The sequence below is a fragment of the Triturus cristatus genome, chromosome 11 (genome assembly GCF_964204655.1).
Source record: "Triturus cristatus chromosome 11, aTriCri1.1, whole genome shotgun sequence".
Lineage (NCBI taxonomy): Eukaryota > Metazoa > Chordata > Amphibia > Caudata > Salamandridae > Triturus > Triturus cristatus.
The window spans coordinates 819,928,447-819,946,609 of NC_140594.1; the positions used below are offsets into that span (position 1 = coordinate 819,928,447).

Consider the following 18,163-nt stretch of genomic DNA (forward strand, 5'->3'; position numbering starts at 1 on the left):
TTCCCTTCTTTAAAAAAAAAATAAAGCCCCAGTAGGTGGTGGTCCACAAGATGCGGGGGTCCACATAGCCCCCGCTCCATAATCCAGTTAGGGCTGGGGAGATGGTGGTCCCCGGGACTCAGGGTGGTCCCTGCATTCCCCTATAACCTTTTATGAAAAGCCCCAGGAAGTGGTGGTCCCTTGGGTTCGGCGGTCCACAGTGCCACCCTGGGGTATTTTGTAAGACATTGGATTGGGCCCCTGTGTGCCCCATCCATTTTAATATTAATCCCTGCATAATCCTAGGACCTGGCCCACCCGAGGATATAATCAAAACAAGCAATTGGAGCTTGATCTTGCTTTTTTTTCACTGCAAATTCACGGTATTCACAGCATTTTAAAAACATGTTTTTCTGAGGGTTGGGGGTCAGGGTACTCCTACCATGCCCCTTTTCTTTTTTAAACTTTTTTTGTGGGACTCGGCTTAAGCAAATCTCAAGATGGCTGCCAGCACTTCCTGGTTGAAATGTTGGCAGTCAATCAGAGCTCTACATTTCCGTGCATGAGCTTGTTATAATTTGTGAAGTCACCACAGCCATAGATATCACTAACTAGATTTTCTTAAATTTTTCAACAACTACTGAATCTATTTACAACAAATAACTGAAAGCGTGATCTGAGTAACCAAATCTACCTTTCAGCCAAATTTGGTGTAATTCCATCCAGTGGTTTGGACTGAAGGCTCGAATAAAGGTCCTATTGGAATAAACATGGGAAACACACTTTTTTTGACGACTCCCTTTTTCTCGGCCTCCACTTCATGAATCACCCCGAAACTTTCTATGCACAACAAAACTCTCTCTATGACACTTCCAAAAATTTTTGTGAAGATTCATCACAGGGCGCCAAAAATATAGGCAAGTCAAATGGAAACATAGTGCTTCCTACTGGTGACCTCCGGTAGGTTTTATATATATATATGTTTTTTTAACTAAAAAATATTCATCAATTTACATAATTACTATTAAAAACTATCAATAAATAAAAATTGTTATTTATGATTAAATAATTAACTTTGCACCCTGTAACCCTACAAACCTAGCAGCCCACACTTACAATATACCTGAAAAAAAGGAATTCCATAAATGACATATTTAAAATCTGTTAAATAATGAATTATTAGTTAATAATTAATTGTTAATTAATTATTACTTAATTAACTTCCCATTCTAGACCTTCGCAAACCTAGCTGCCCACAACTAATATATAATTAAATTAAAAAGTATTCTATAAATTACATATTAAAAATTCAATTATTTAATTAATTTACAAATGATAATTAATAGTCAATGAATTATTACCTAATTAACTTCCCAATCTATACTCATACAAGCCTCTCATCCCACAACTAAAATAAATCAGTATTCCCTATTATCCATAATTAAAAAGCAATTAAATAATTAATTGTCAAATATTAATATATTACAAATTATTTATTGATTAAGTAACTTACACCCTAGACCCCTACAAACTTAGCAGCCCACAACTAAAATATAAGTAATATAAATCAAAATTCCATATTAAAAAGCTATTAAATAATTAACTGACAATCAATAAATAATTGTTATTTCATTATTACTTAATTATCTTCCCACCCTATACCAGCCCACGAATAAAATAACAAAAGTAAATCAGTGTTACATAATTAACTTAATAAATATCAATCATATAATCAAGTAACATGTATTAAACAATTCATAATTAATTATTACCTAATTAACTTCCCACCCTATCCCCTTCAAACCCCACAACCCACTGTGACTATAAATTAAAATTATATATTTAAAAAGAACATTCTAAATCACCTAAAATTGCATGTTATATTCTTTTAAAAATAATAACATTTATATAAACAATAGTAGCACATAAAATTAATATAGCAACTAAAACATATTAAAATAATTAAATAACGATATTTTTAACGACTACATTACTGAAAATGATATTAAATACATCGATAACATTGAAAATTATATCACTTACCTAAAAAAACTGTGTTCTTGTCAATGATATTCTTTCATCACGATATTTATGTATCAAAATATTTTATTTCTGCTTACCAATATTTACAACTGGATATATTCTATCCAAACACCAAATACATTATGCACTATGATTATGAACCACTGAATATGACAGGGATGTGGACACAATTTTTGTTCTTTTTAAGGAAACATATTCTTTACTCCCTTTTTGATGGGGGTGATGACTCCACATGAAAAAGACTTTCTCTTTTTTGGATCCGCTTTTTCAACACACTTCAGTGACTTTCCTAAATTCTCTGAAAATTGATGCTTATACAAATGATCTTCATTCCATAAGCCTTATCCTCATTGATTGACTATGAAAGAACAACTAGCTACTTCAGTTGAAACCTCATGCATGTTCTTGTAACAGACAGAATGCTATTATTAAACTGAGATTTTTGAAGAAAAGTAAGTGAATGTAGATTGTACATGTGAGGTGTGTGGTTGCGCCTTGGTGTTTGTGTTTGACATATATGGGTGTTTGGTGGAAGTGGGGTTGGTGGGCATGCATGTGTGTTTGGTATGTGTTTGTAGGCTAAATGTTTGTTTATGGGCATGAGTACAAGTTATGTATGTACATCTATACAACACATGTCAAGGTCATTAAGCTCAAGTTTCAAATATATCACTTCCACTACATCGCCAAACACTACAACGTCAAGGTAAGTATACGTTTACAATTTTTAAATGCACATCTACTAAGAGCTAAACCTCTTGGGTTCCTTCTCTCCCAGCGCACCGCTCCGTAGCTCATGCAGTGCTTTGTCTCTGCTGTGTGCCCAACACCAACCACAGTTCTCGCCCCTGGACTGGACTGTTCTCGCCCTAGTCCTTGCCAGCTGCTTGCTTAGTATTTCCTTTTATTTTTTTCTTTTTAGATGGCTTGCTTAGTTTTAGCCGTACTGTTTACTTTTAGATCGAGTCAGTCTTCATACTGACATTCTCCCCCCTTCTGCTACTTCCCACCGCTGCTGTCCACATGGCCCCTCCCATGTTTTTCCCACATTCCTGCCTCCCAGCTGTCCTGCCATCCCCCAACCTCTACTTAATGAAGGCTGCTGCAAGCTGAGTCAAGCTAAACCTCTTGGGTTCCTACTCTCCCCACACGCAGCTCTGTAGCTCAGGCAGTGCTCTGCCTCTGCTGTCTGCCCAACACAGACTGCAGTTCTCGCCCCTGGACTGGTTGGATTGCTCTCTCCCTAGTCCTTGGCAGCTGCTTGCTTAGTATTTCCTTTTTTTCTTTAGATTGCTTGCTTAGTTTTTTCCTTAAATTTTACTTTTAGACTGAGTCAGTCTTCATACTGACATTCTCCCCCCTTTTACTGCTTCCCTTTGCTGCTGCCCCATGGCCCCTCCCGCACCTGTGCTGTTTACCCGTTTCCTCCTCCCAGCTGTCCTGCCCTCCCCCGTCCTCTACTTCATGGAGGCCGCTGTGCAGCCACACCAAAGGCATGCCAAAGGCATGCCAAAGGCATGCCTGTCTGCGCTCATTCTCAACCCAACTGCTACCATCGCTAGGAAGTAGGAACCCTTGTTTCCCGACCTACCAATGCTACAGTTAAGCAGCTCTCCACGCACTCAACAACTGCAAGAATAACAACTGCAAGCTCTCCTCACCTCTTGACACCTAAGGCCCTTTCACCTGCCGAAATTGCCGTCACTTCCTCAAAATCACCAAAACCCAGGACCCACCTCCGCCCACCACCAACATCCCCACTGCAGCACAAACCCTGCAATGCATCCTCCTCAATGTACGCGCCCTTCTCAGAAACGCCAGGAAAATCTGCTCAATAGCACCCCTCCTGACGTCCCTTTTCTCACCGAACCCTGGACAAGCGCCACCTTGGGACCTGATATTGCGATGGCCATCCCAGAAGGATACAAAATAACCAGGAAGGAATGCCCAAACCTCAGCATAGGCGGCATCGCCATTGCCCACAAGGCCAACCTCCACCTGAGCACCTACACTGACAGGCCTACGGACCTCATGGAACACCTCCACTTCAAGATACAGGTCAACCCGACCACCACCCTTCATAGCACCCTCATCTACCGACCTCCCGGACCCCATGCACCTTTCTCTGACTCCATCACTGACATAATCACCCCGCATGTCATCACCTACACCGACTACATTTTGCTGGGTGACCTCTACTTCCACCTCGACAGGTGCCAAGACCTCAACTCCATCTCCCTACTGGAAAAGCTCCATGTCATCAGACTCAATCAGATCATACCAGGACCCACACACTCAGCAGGCCACACCCTCGACCCCATATTCACAGCAGGTAGCTCCATCTCCTTCAGTCACACCTCCAACCTCCCATGGACGGACCACCGCTGTGTCCACTTCACCTACAGACACCCAGCACAGTTCTACCGCAGGAGCTGGAACAAGATCTCCGACGAGCAACTGACCACCACCCTCAGTGTCTCTGTTCCCACTGCCTCAGACAAGGACCCCACCACCGCCGTCCGTACCCTACCCAAATGCATCACTGATTGCACCACCAATGTCGCCCCCTTAAGAAATCTTCCAACCCTCGTGCCAAGAAGGCCAGCTGGTTCTCCACTGAATTCCAGCAATCCAGACGAACCTGCAGACGTCTCGAGAAACTATGGAGGAACTCCAAAACCCCAGAAAACCTTAACAACTGTAAAACAGCCACCACTGCCTACCACAAACTCATCAAACATTCAAGGAAGAAAGCACTCCAGGACAGAATCTCTACCCACGCACACAACAGCAAGGAACTCTTAGAGATCATCAAAGAGGTCGCCCAACCCAACAGCGAGTCCACTGGCATCCCACCCTTTCAGGACCTCCGTGACAAACTCAGCACCTTCTTCCATCACAAAACCAAAACCATCTATGACAACTTCGACAACAACCTCCTCCACGAGGCACCCGCTTCCTGCACCACACAGCTGACACTGGACAGCTGGACCGCCCTCAGCAACGCAGACACCATAAAGACCATGAGGACCACCCACTCCGGGGCCCCCACGGACCCCTGCCCCCGCCACATCTACCACAAAGCGGCAGACATCATTGCCCGCAAACTACAACGAATAATCAACTGATCCTTCGAGACTGCCTCCTTCTCTGATTACTGGAAACACGTGAAGATCAATCCTACCCTAAAGAAACCTTCAGCGGACCCCACTGTCCTCAAGAACTTCAGACCGATCTCCCTACTTCCCTACCTGGCAAAAGTCATTGAAAAACTGTCCACAGTCATCAGGAGGAACTACAGCACAGAGATCGCCCTCATCGCCGGGACAGATGACATCCGCTCCCTCCTCAACTGAGGAGAGACTGTGGCTCTCATCCTCGTAGACCTCTCCGCAGCCTTCGGCACAGACTCACACTGCCCCCTAGCAGGAAGACTCCACAATGGAGGAATCCGGAACAAAGCCCATGACTGGATCCGCTCATTCCACCCTCCGGCAGAACGCAGCGTGTCAGACTTCCTCCCTTCATCTCGGAGCCCACGCCTACAACCTGTGGAGTCTCCTAAGGATTCTCCATCAGCCCCACCCTGGTCAATGTCTACATGGCGACTCTTGCTTCCATCATCAGAGCAGCCGGACTCAACATCATATTGTACGCAGATGACAAACAACTCATCCTCTCACTATCCAACAAACCCAACATCTCGAAGCACAACTTTCAAGAAGGAATGGAAGCAGTTGCTTGGTGGATGAAGAACAGCTGCCTACAACTGAACACACACAAAACCAAAGTACTTATCATAGGCCCACATCCTGATGCCTGGAACGACACCTGGTGGACCTCCGCCCTCAGGAACCCACACACGCAACCTCAGAATCATCCTGGACTCCGAACTCAAAATGGACCGCCAGATCAAGGCTGTCACCTCTTCTGTTTTCACAACCTCTGTCTCCTACGTCAAACTTTCAACTGGATCCCCCTCGAGCACAGGGAAACCATTACCCACTCCCTCATCTGCAGCAGACTGGGCTACGGCAAAGGACTCTATGCCGGCATTAAAAAAAATCTCACCCGCAAACTCCAGAGCATCCAAAACGCTGCCGCCAGACTAGTCCTAAACCTACCGTGCCATTGCCACATCACCCAACACCTGCGGGCACTTCACTGGCTCCCCATCTAGAAGAGAATCACCTTCAAGCTTTTTACCCATGCCCACAAAGCCCTCCACAACACCGGCCCCGCCTACATTAACCCACGTCCTCTCGTTCCACGCACCCCAAAGATCCCTCCTCTCAGCCCAGCTTCCCCGCACTGTCCCACACAACAAGAAAACCAGAACAGGAGGTCGCTCCTCTCCTTCCTCGCTGCCAAAGTGTGGAACAACTTCCCTCTCCACCCCTGCCAGACATCAACTCTCGCTAAGATGCTGAAGGACCTCAAGACCTGGCTCTTCGACGAATCACCATGAGCATCTAGCACCACTTGCACCCTGATGGGCTATGGTAGCCTTCTGATGATTCTCTGCAAGGGCATGGGAGCCGCACCCCCCATTGCCTTGAGACCCTTCCGCATGAGTAGCTGAGCTTCCCAACCCATGATTGATTGTTTGATTGATTGACAAACTCAGGTGCTTATTTACAAGCCCCTTGCGCTATCGCTATGCCACTTTTAATATAGGAAAAAGGAGCCTACCAGCAGCACAATCGGCTTATAAATAAGCACCACTATACGTAGCTTGTGTACTGGTTAGGTCTATGTAGGTTAGGTGTATGTAGTTCATGTGATATTTTTGTCTTCAATGTGTTTGGGTGCTCATACACCTGTGGTTTCTTTGTGTTTAGTGTTTGTGTGGATCTGTTGTGTATATTTGTGTGTGTGTTTCTTGCGAATGGATGCACTGATGTTTGTCTATATCTGTATTTTGTGTATGCAGGAGTGTTGGATGTATCTGATATCTGTATGTGTGTGCTACACATGTTTCACAAACATGTTGAATAAATCATAATACAACTCTTTATTATCTCTTCAACAGGTTACAAATCAGATATTTCCCGTTTGGACATATTCCTATCTGGCGCTGTTATTTCCTGTATTTCTGCTTACTGACTATTTGCGATACAAGCCCATCATTATTTTGCAGGGAATTAGCTTCATAACTGCGTTGTTAATTTTGTTATTTGGCACCGGAGTTCCCGCCATGCAGGTGCAGCAGTTTGTCTATGGCCTAGTTACAGCCACTGAGATAGCCTACTATGCCTACATTTACAGTGTTGTCAGTCCTGATCATTACCAGAGAGTAACAAGCTACTGCAGAAGCATCTCCTTGGTTGGCTACACAGCAGGATCAGTGATTGGGCAACTTCTGGTGTCCTTAGGAGGTGTGTCATATTTTTACCTAAATGTCATAAGTTTGTGCTCAGCATGCGTGGCTTTCATAGCCTCACTTTTTCTCCCAATGCCCAAGAGAAGTATGTTCTTCCATAAAAAACTGGCAAAAGAATCACCGGAAACCGCTGAAATTGAAGACAAACCTTATCTCCCCCCTACTAGTAATGAAGCTCAAGGGAGCAATGGTGAAATTGGCCCTCAGGCAGAAATAGCCAGTACTGGAAAACTGTCAGACCAGGAGCCTTTCCATAGGAATAGCCACAGACATTTCTTTCGAGTGCCTCTGCATTTGCTGATGGACTTAAAAGACTGTTACTCTACAAAGAAACTCTTATACTGGTCACTATGGTGGGCATTGGCCACTGCTGGCTATAATCAGATTTTGAACTACGTCCAGGTTCTTTGGGAACACGTCGAGCCATCACAAAACTCCACCATATACAACGGTGGGGTTGAAGCTCTTTCAACACTTTTGGGTAAGTTAACTTAGCATTGAAGTTAAGCCAGCATTTAATTTGGTAATTGATGTATTATGGGGATTTACTCTTTTTTTCCTTTGGGTAAATGCAATGATACCTAGGGACTGTGTAAATTTGCTGTGTAAACAAAGGACCAGATTTACAAATATTTGCTGTGTCTGGTGGTTTCATGGACTAATGCATCCACTGTAGGGGCCTGTGTTTGATCTGATGAACATAGATTCAAATCCCAGCTGGCCCACTCAGCCTTTCATTCTTCTAAGGTTGATAAAATGAGTTGGGTAACAATAGGCATTTGTTATTCAGTGGCAAGATACCTATGGGTGAATGTGTGTATTGCAAATACACATGATATGTTAAGAGTTTGCGTCTGGGTTGTGTCACTTTTTTGATGCAGCCCCAATAAAAAATTGCAAAGCCACGCAAATGTTGATTTGCATGGCTTTGTAAGAAAAACAAAGCAACACAGTGCATTGCAGGAGTTCCATGGGCGGTGCATGGGTGTTACTGTTCATCTATCTTTGGATTTCGACACAAACCCATAATTACAAAGATATATAGACACAGGTTTACTTCAAAATGGTGTGCCTGCCTGAGGCTGACGTAACAAGGAGAAATATCTTTATTCCTCATTGTTATGTTCTCTTTGCATGTGTGCTACATTCTGACAATAATGCATACACTGTTGTGCTATCGCACAAGAGAGCCTGCATTGGCACTAGGCACCCCAAAGAGCTCCAGTGCATGGAGAGAGTAGGAGAGAGCAAAACTGCACTATTTCTTTGAAGGTATGGCACAGTTATTCTCGCTTCAGTTGATGCAACACAGCACAGCAACTTTGCTTGCTGAGCTGTGTTGGGCCAATTCTTTCTAAATATGCCCTCTAGTTCAAGAGATTTTTTAACATGGTGATCACAGAAGATGGCAAGTGAGAACATTATAAATGCAGCGTCAACTTCCATGGGTGTTACTTGGGAAAAACCAACGCAACACCAATGGAATGCCTCCTGGGCACAGAGTAAGGCTACGCAGTGATTTGCGCTGCATCGCCTTACTCCTGATTTAAGCGGCCACTCAAAGCCATGCAGGGTGGCTTTGCATGGCTTCTTAGATCCTTATGAGAACCCTGATTCCCGCACAATTGACGCAGGGCTCTCATAAATAAGCCCCAGTATTTCTCCAATTGGATTTGGCAGATTAGGATGACAGTAGGTTCGAAGGAATTCGAATGCACAATGTAGCACCCTTAAAAGTGTTCTCTTTATTCTATTCTTCGGTTTTTTCCTTATTCAAAACTAAATACCTGTCTTTTTTGTGATCATGCATGTGGTCTTTCCTATTTTTAACATTCTGTTAATGAAAGCAAATCCCTTTAGGGTCATGTGTTTGCCAATTCTGTATAATCACTAATCTAATGCTCCATATTAATAGACATTACTTATTATCCTCACAAAAATGTCTGCTACAAATTCCTTACAGATCTACTTTTTATTCATTTTTTATTGTTCATTTTTAAAAGCACTCTTAATGTGTCATATTGGACAAAACATGAACTATCACATCTATCTAGGTCAACCTGTCCATTTATCTAATAATAAAAGAAACCTTGTTTCACATCACTCCTCCAGGATTCACGGCATGTTTAAATTCACTCATTATTTAGAGCAGCAATCCGATAGGGATAGTTTCAACCACTTGCAACACGACCCAAACAATACCTCCAATACTCAATGTGCATCCAAATTCACTTTTGTGACACAGTAACTTGGGTATTGCTAGAAAAGCTATCACCTAAAGCTCTAGTTGTACCACAAACGCTAGGTCCTACACTTATCTGAGTAAATAGCTGTATGGATTTATATAGACCTTGGAGGAACCTTTGTTAGTATAATCCACCAATAATTTACAACTTCTGTAACATGATTGTAACAGATTTTTGTTTACAGTCAAATTCATTATTTAATATTCTCTTTTCAAACAATTTTTAAATTAACTGGTCACCATGGACCTGATTATGATGGTGGTGGGACCGCCACCATCAGCCTGTCGGTGGCAGCGCACCGCCATTGGACCATGGATGTCCGCCTGCCACATTATAATGGTGGGTGGATGGTTGGCAGTCGGAGAGACTGTGACAGGCTCAGGGAGGGACTTCAATCCCCACAACAGTAGCGGTGCCTACTCAGGCACCACCATAGGGATTACAATGTCCCTTTCCACTGGCCGATTCATGGCTGTTAACCCCCCATGAAAAGGCAGTCGGAAAGGGACTTTGGGGGCCCCTACTGGGCCCCCTTTTATCCTTGCTCTTAGCCTTCCACCATGTGGCAGGCACTGCATGGTGACTGCCACATAGTTCAGGGATATGTAAAATGTGTATTTTTTGTACTGCAGCGTGTGCTTGCAGCCCCAACACATGCCGTAATAAAAAACACACACATTGCGACCGCCTTGAAGGCTGTTGCATCCTAATCCCTATGGCAGGGCCGCCGACAGCCATTCGGGTGATACCATTTCTAAAAGAATGGCAGTCGGACTTTCGTCCGACCGCCATCATAACGAGGCCCCATATTCCATCTAATGTCACTCTACATATTTGGTTGTGCTACATCCAACATGTCTTTTTGAGGAAACTCAGCTTTCACTTTTAATTTGAAAATTGTATATAAAGATACATATTTTGAGAGTCATACACTTGTGGACCTTTGAAAGGAAACCAAGGGAAACCTCAGCATGTAAGTGTGATGTTGACTGGGACAGTGAAATACTGAATGCTGAGCCTTTGAATGCTGAGCCTGGTGCTTGAAAGTGGCCCATGATTCAACCAGTGCATAGCAATTTCCTGTTGTCCCTGCCCCAAAATATGCCCTTAAGAAGACACATGGCCATAAAAAAGAGATTGGTTTCTTTGCTCTAATAGTAAAGAATACATTGAGACACAGAGAGGATCTCTAGAACCTGTCCTGCTTGCCATTTAAGAGATGAGTCAGGGCCTAGGATCAATGCATCAGTAGTGCCACTGACACCAGTAGCTGTTCCATTCAAGCTGGTGGGCATTGACATTGCTGGTCTGCTTGACACCCCTTCATCATCAGTCAACAAGTATATCTTACTTGCGGTTGATCCTGCCACTCGGTATCCAGAGGCAGTTGGATAGTAGCTAAGGCACTGGTAGGAATCTTTTCAACTGTCGAATTTCCTAAGACATTGATTTGCGACCAGGGAACAAATTGTGGGGCATATCTACAAGCCCCTATCGCCACAGGAATGTCACTTCTTGTGATGTTTCCATGGCGATAGAGGCTTTGCCTTCTTAACAAGGCAGCCTTAAGCCAGTTAATGTAGCTTAACGCTGCCTTGTAAATAAGGCCCCCTTTCACTCTATGCATAGCGTAAAAGGGGTGGGGAGTGGGTGTTGTGGTGGGCGTTCTACTGCAACACCCATTGATTTTGCTGCAGCTTAAATAGGAGGTAGCACCAAAATAAAGACCAGGGAAAATCTGATATTAAGTGGGCTAAACGAGGAGAAATTTTATATTAGTGCAGCACACATGGAAAAAGCAAAAAGACAAATATTGTTTATGTGCACGAAGGTCTCTCTTCCTGCACATGAACACTCTTTAGAAAAAATGATATTGTGTGACTTCCATGTGTGCTGCATTAAGCAGCACACAAAGAAGTGACAAAATGGCATTTCAAGATTGTTTATGTACAGGAAGGGGGACCTTCCTGTACACAAACAATCTTTCCCCTATACGCAGACACCTTTGCACTATGGTGCAAAGGGTGCCTGTGTTGGAGCTACTCTGCTAAGTATAGCACAAGCGCAGGGGGAACGCAAGGCTGCACCATATTGTTGTAAATATGGAGCAGCCTTGCGTTTCTCAAGTGGCGGAGTGAGGCGTTATGTCATGACGTCTAACACCTTACTCCGCCACTTCTTTTGGACATATCCCCCTGTGTCTCCTCTTTTCTGGTAAACATGTGGGAGCAAGCTGGTGGGATCTACCACTTCTCCATGACATAACACCTGCCAATGGTTTGGAAAAACATTTAATAAAGCCCTTAAGAGCATGATGGAAACTCTTCCAGGGGGGCGTGGCTTGGGCGCCGATGGCGATGGTCGCCTGAGAGCTCGGCTCCGGGACTGAGCCCGTGATTATCCTGTAAATCGGCGGCTACGGGGCACCCCGACCCCCATGTTTTGGCGACCGGCCCAACGGAGACCTGCCGAGGCCCCCAGCGTGATCGGCACGAGCGGTGACCCGGTGCAAATCGCAGTTAAGGGAACTGCGGAGTGTGACCCAACATGGCGCCCGGACTTCTTTGTCCCAGTGGCCGGATCCGATAGACTGGAGGATCGTCGCTGACGACGGGGCGCCCCCTGCTCGGTGGTCTCCCGGTGGGGATTGAAACTGGACATCGGTCAGAGTGGTCTCTGCTACTGGGGATTGCACTCGGATGAACGGATGCCCACACCGTAGCGGAGCCCACGTTGGGACAACGGGAGATCCCGACGGTGGCCCCACTCCCTGCATCGTACTTGGCTACTTTCTCCTGGCTGACCCACTCCCATGGGAGGCGCAACCCTTTGGAACCGCGAGTCGTCCGGTAGAGCTGGTGACACTCGGTCGGCCGTGTGGGCCTGCCCGGCCCGGCGACGATTGTCCCCGCCTCCTCCACGGTGCCCCCGGACGGCAAGGTGGTGGCACGGGCCGCGGCTGGGACGATCCAACGGGCCTTGGAGACGGAGATCTCCGGCACTTGACCTGAGGCCTAGCACCCGAGGGAGTCGTAGCCGGTGCCGACACTCGGGGACGCCTGCCCCGGGACCCGGGCGGAGAACGGCCGGCGACATGGGGAAGCCTAGAGGTGCCAAGGGGACTGCCCCGGTCGTCTCGGACTTGGAGACCCAGGACAAGGAGGAACGCGGAGGTCCAGAGGAGGCCGGTGGTGCACCTCTGCAGCAGCAATTCGACCGTGTTTTGGAGGCGATAGCGACCGCGCGCTCGGCCCTCCAGCAGGACATTGCCCAGGTGGCGACGAGCCTGGGTCTCCTTAGAGCGGACCACAGCAAACTGTCGGACCGGGTCAAGGAAGTGGAGGGCTCGGTGAAAACCTTGGAGCCGGCGCAGCGCACCCTGGCCGCGGAAATGAAGGAGGCTTTATCCCGGATCACGGTCCTCGAGCAGAGAGCGGAGGATGCAGAAGGCCGCAACAGGAGGAACAACATTCGTGTGGTTGGCCTGCCGGAAAAGGTCGAGGATGGCGACATGGTGGCGTATCTGGAGGCCTGGCTCCGAGACACGGTGGCCCCGGAGGGTTTGTCCTCCTTTTACACTCTGGAGCGTGCCCATAGAGTCCCGGCGAGGCCGCCGCAGCAGGGCCGTGCCCCGCGGCCGGTGGTGGCGCGGTTGCTGCACTTCAGGGATAGGGACCTGATCCTCAATGCCGCCAGACACAATGGACCATTCAAAGTGGCGAATAGTCAGGTGAACATCTTTCCGGATTACACCTATGAAACCCAACGCAGACGATTTTCCTTCCTGGCGGTCAAGCGCGAGCTCCGGAGTGAGGGTATCCAGTACTCGCTCTTCTACCCGGCGAGACTCCGCGTAATTGTCGATGACAAAACCCAGTTCTTCGACACCCCAGAGGACGCTTGTCACTGGCTCGAACTCTATAGAGCGGGGAAAGGTGGATCCGGCTCTTCGCCTAGACGGATGGCAGAGCCGGGACAGAGGCGGAGATCCAGGAGGACTAGAGGTCGCGGAGGCCGATCGGGGGGTCCCTCAACTGTGGAGACATCGACGGAGCGGAGGGGAGTGCTGGAGGTGCTGACGGCGCTGTCTGGGTCACGGGACGATGCCACGGCGGAGGAGGGGATCCCGGATGACGAGGGGGGCTCAACGGACTCCGAGGGATCTGTACCGGACAGTGGCCATACGCCGGAGATCACACCACAATCGGTGGAGGACATACTGGATGGACAGGGGTAACTGGGTGTGCTTCTTCAGTTTGGGTGGGGGCCCGGCGGGGGGATGGCGGGGGACGGTAAGAGTGGTTGTCTACCGGGGTAGGATGGGCGGGGTGCCCTGGACTGGCCCCCAGGGGGTCTTTTCGTGACACTGTTGTGGGCTTGCTTTAGTCCTGGTGGCCTGGGCGACGAGGGCCCATTGCCTCCGTCCGGCCCGCACCTGGCCCTTAAGGCCTTCCTGTGGTGGCGACTGCAGGATTAGTAAGGTGTAGTGGGTTGTTGGGGAGTATGGTTTGGATGGGAACTAGATGGTGTTATTTGGGTCCTGTTCTGGGGAGGGTGGATGGGGAGTTAATTAATATTTGGGTTGTTCAGTTTTGTTTGGGGACAATGGCCGCCATCAGTGCTATGAAGATCGATGTCCTTTTATGGTTGGGACCCAGCTGGGGAGACTTTGCGAGACTGATATGGGACAATGGCTGAGATTGCCAATCTGAAATGTGTTACTTGGAACGTACGGGGGCTTCATACAATGTCCAGGCGTCACAAGGTCCACGCTTATTTAGTGCGTAGGGGGATACAAATGGCGCTGCTGCAGGAAACCCATCTGAACAAGGCGGAAGGGGCGGCGCTACAGCGTAGATGGAGGGGGCAGGTCTTTTGCACCTCGTACTCCGCGTATGCCAGAGGGGCGCTGATCTGGGTTAGAGCTGGGGTCCCCTTCCAGGTCACGAACTCAGTGATAGATCCAGAGGGGCGCTATGTGGCCATTTCGGGGACTTTGGGAGGGAGAGACCTAAACGTTTGCTGTGTGTATGCTCCTAATGTCGACCAGACTGCCTTCCTTTCCAGGTTATCGGGCTCGTTGGCCCACTGCCTCTCCGGGCCCATCCTGCTGGGTGGAGATTTCAATTCCGTAGTGGATGTAGACAATGACCGCTCGCACCCACCCCTCCCTGATTCTCCGGTTCGTCGTTTGGCTAGGGACCGTCGGGACTGGCAGACTCACTGGGGCCTAACGGACATTTGGAGGGCGCAACACCCCACAACTAGGGACTACTCCTACTTCTCGAGCCTCCATGAATTGCACGTTCGATTGGACGGCTTTCTTGGTTCGCCCGAATTGGTTTCGGCGGCGGTCCGGTCTGAATATTTGACCAGAACCATTTCTGATCATAACCCCCTCCTGTTGGACCTTCGCTGGTTTCCTGGGGTGCCGGCGGTGCCCACCTGGAAATTACGTCCCGAGACCCTTGAGGACAGTGTCTTCAAGGCGGACCTGGGTGACACGATCTCGGAGTACTTTGCGTCCAACGGTGGCACCGCGAGCACGAGAGCGCTAGAGTGGGACGCTTTTAAGGTGGTGGTGAGAGGGTACTGCATATCTAAACAGGTCGGTGTGCGGCGAGTTATCCTCGCGGACCTGGAGACAGCGGATCGGAAACTCCGCGAGCTGGAATTACGCCGCCCAGGGCACCCAGACTTACAGGCGCGCACGGCGGAGGCGAGGGAGGCGGTGGCAGCAGAGGTCGAACGGCTCCGCTGTTTTGACTATAAAGCCTATACGGTTCGGTCCATCGCGGAGGGGGATAGGTCGAGCGCGCTGTTAGCGTGGCTGGCCAACCCTGCGCGGCAGACTTCACTGACGACGTCCATGCGTAGGGCAGACGGAACCCAGGTGTATACTCAGCCTGCGATTTTGAGCTGCTACCGGCAATACTATGAGCGCTTGTACCGCAGTCGCTCTGTCCGAGACCCTGCCCTGCTAGATAATTATTTGCGGCCCCTAGAGATTCCAGCAATGGAGCAGGAGGTGGCTAAAACCTTGGGGGCCGACATAGAACTGGGAGAGATCCGTAGCGCCATTAAAAAGATGGCGAGAAATAAGACCCCGGGCCTGGACGGGCTTCCTGTAGAGTTCTATGCGGCATATGCCGATCTCCTAGCCCCTAGGTTGTTGGTGGTATATAGAGAGGCGAGGAGGCTGGGGCGCCTTCCAGGCTCGATGTGTGAGGCATTGGTGGTCCCGCTCCTCAAGCCCGGCAGGGACTCATCCGATCCGGGCTCCTACCGTCCCTTATCGATGCTGACGGTGGATTATAAAATACTTAGCAGCATCTTGGCCACGAGGCTGCTTGGGCACATGAGTTCTTTAGTGCATGAGGACCAGGCTGGCTTTATCCCCAGGCGTAACACGACCATGAACATTCGCAGGTTGTGCCGCTTACTTGGGGAACCGCTTGTGGACGCCCCATGCCCGGTTGTCCTATCAGTGGACTTAGAGAAGGCCTTTGATAGCCTGGAATGGGACTACCTCTGCACTGTGTTGCGGAGGTTCGGCCTCGGAGAGGGTTTCGTCAGCTGGACCAGGGTGCTGTACGCCTCGGCGTCAGCCAGGGTTCGGGCGGGACCGCTGATTTCCCCACGATACCCGGTGGAACGGGGCACGAGGCAGGGCTGCTCGCTCTCCCCACTGCTCTTTGCGCTGGCGGTGGAGCCTCTTGCGTTGCATCTCCGGTCGGGAGCCCATTACGCGGGCCTGTGGACCCTGTCGGGCCCGCACTACGTCTCCCTATACGCAGACGACCTGTTGCTCTTCCTGGAAGACCCGCTTGCTGCCCTACGTGGAGCTGCGACGGCGCTCACGGAGTTTGGGGAGGTCTCGGGCCTTCGAGTGAATTGGACTAAGACATGTCTTTTCCCGATTCGCAGGGGCACCCCTACACCTGCCTTGAGTAGGGAGATTAGATGGGAACCCGACTGCTTCAAATATCTAGGGGTGTATGTCTACCACGAACCTTCTGGCCTCCTTGATGGGAACATTGCCCGGGGCATCCGGGCACTGCGAGGCAGTATGGGCTTTTGGGCCACGCTGCCGCTCTCGGTGGCAGGGCGGATCGCTCTGCTTAAAATGGTGGCGCTCCCCCGGCTGTTATATTATTTCCGGACACTACCGATCTGGATCCCACCGACCACGTTTCGACTATTACGGTCCATGATAGTCGGATTCCTTTGGGGCTCGGGCCGCCGGCGGGTGGCCCTCAAGACCCTGATGAGGCCGAAGGAGGAGGGTGGGCTTGCGGCGCCGGACTTCGAAAAATATTACTTAGCGGCGCAGCTCCAGACCTTCACCCAGGAGATCGCTCGGGAGTTCCGGGGCCCCGAGGACAGGAGGGGAACGGGTATGGCCAGGCATGTTCTCTCCTTCATAGTGATGAGGCAACGATTGGCTTTGCAGGACTTGTCCATGGAGGAGCGGACTGTTCGCCTGTGCTGGAACCGGGCTCACGCCCGGGGCCACCAGCGAACACCGTATGCACCTGAAATACCGCTGGGGATGCTAACGGCTTTGCCCCATGGGGGTGATTGGTCGCGGCTGGCGACCTGGGAGGACGCCGGCCTGCAGCTCATCGGTGATCTCTACGAGGACGGGACGCTCTTGCCATTCCAGGAGCTCATTGATCGCTTCGGGATTCCCCGCGGCGACTTTTTGTTGCACTCGGCCCTTGTTCGAGCGATCCAGGCGCACTGGAGGTCCGGGCAGGCAGAACCCCTTTTATCCCCAGTGTGCCAATACGTGATGATGTCCGCGGGCACGGTAAGGGCGGTCACATGCCTTTACGGTAGACTGCTCAAAGAGGGGCTGGCTCCCCTCACCACCCTGAGAAACCGATGGGAGGAGGACATTGGCAAGGAGATCCCAGAGACGACCTGGGCTCAGCTGGTGCGGCGTGCCTGGAAGGGCACACGCCACGCCCGCTTTCAATTAGTCCACTATTATGTGCTCCATAGAGCATATTTGACCCCGGTGAAAATCAGGCGATATTTTGCGGCGGCCTCAGCGGAGTGCCCCAGGTGCCCGGCCCAGGAGGCGGACCTTCTCCACATGCTGTGGGCCTGCCCGGGATTGTCGGCCTATTGGGAGGAAGTGGGGAAGACCCTGGAGGAAACGACGGGGAGATCTCTTTCGTTGGATGCGGCGGTGGGTCTCCTGCATTGGTTCCCTCATACCCCCAAGAATAAAATATCCAGTAAATTCATCGATTTGGGGCTGCTCCTTGCTAAACGGGAGGTGACCAGGAATTGGAAGGCACGGACCGGCCCGACAGGGAGCCGGTGGCACAGCGAATTTTTGAAGTGGGCGGCGGGGGAGAGTACGCTTAGATACCAGCTAGCTTGGAGGCAGCGTAACGAGAAGGCCGAGGAGACAGCGCTGGAGTGGGAGATGCTCGTGCAGGCCCTTAGGGAGTACTGCGCCCCCGGCGATGCCGAACATGAGGTAGCGGCGCGCCCTGAG

General features: G+C 49.5%; 1 protein-coding gene across 1 annotated transcript in view; it reads left to right on the forward strand.

The window, feature by feature from the left end:
* The window catches only part of LOC146785483 (thiamine transporter 2-like), an 826,847-nt gene that overhangs the window by 382,569 nt on the left and 426,115 nt on the right, over nt 1-18,163 (forward strand). The window contains exon 3 of the mRNA XM_085633336.1: nt 7,055-7,886. Coding sequence (XP_085489462.1) covers nt 7,055-7,886 — 832 coding nt within the window. The remainder of the gene's footprint in view (nt 1-7,054; nt 7,887-18,163) is intronic.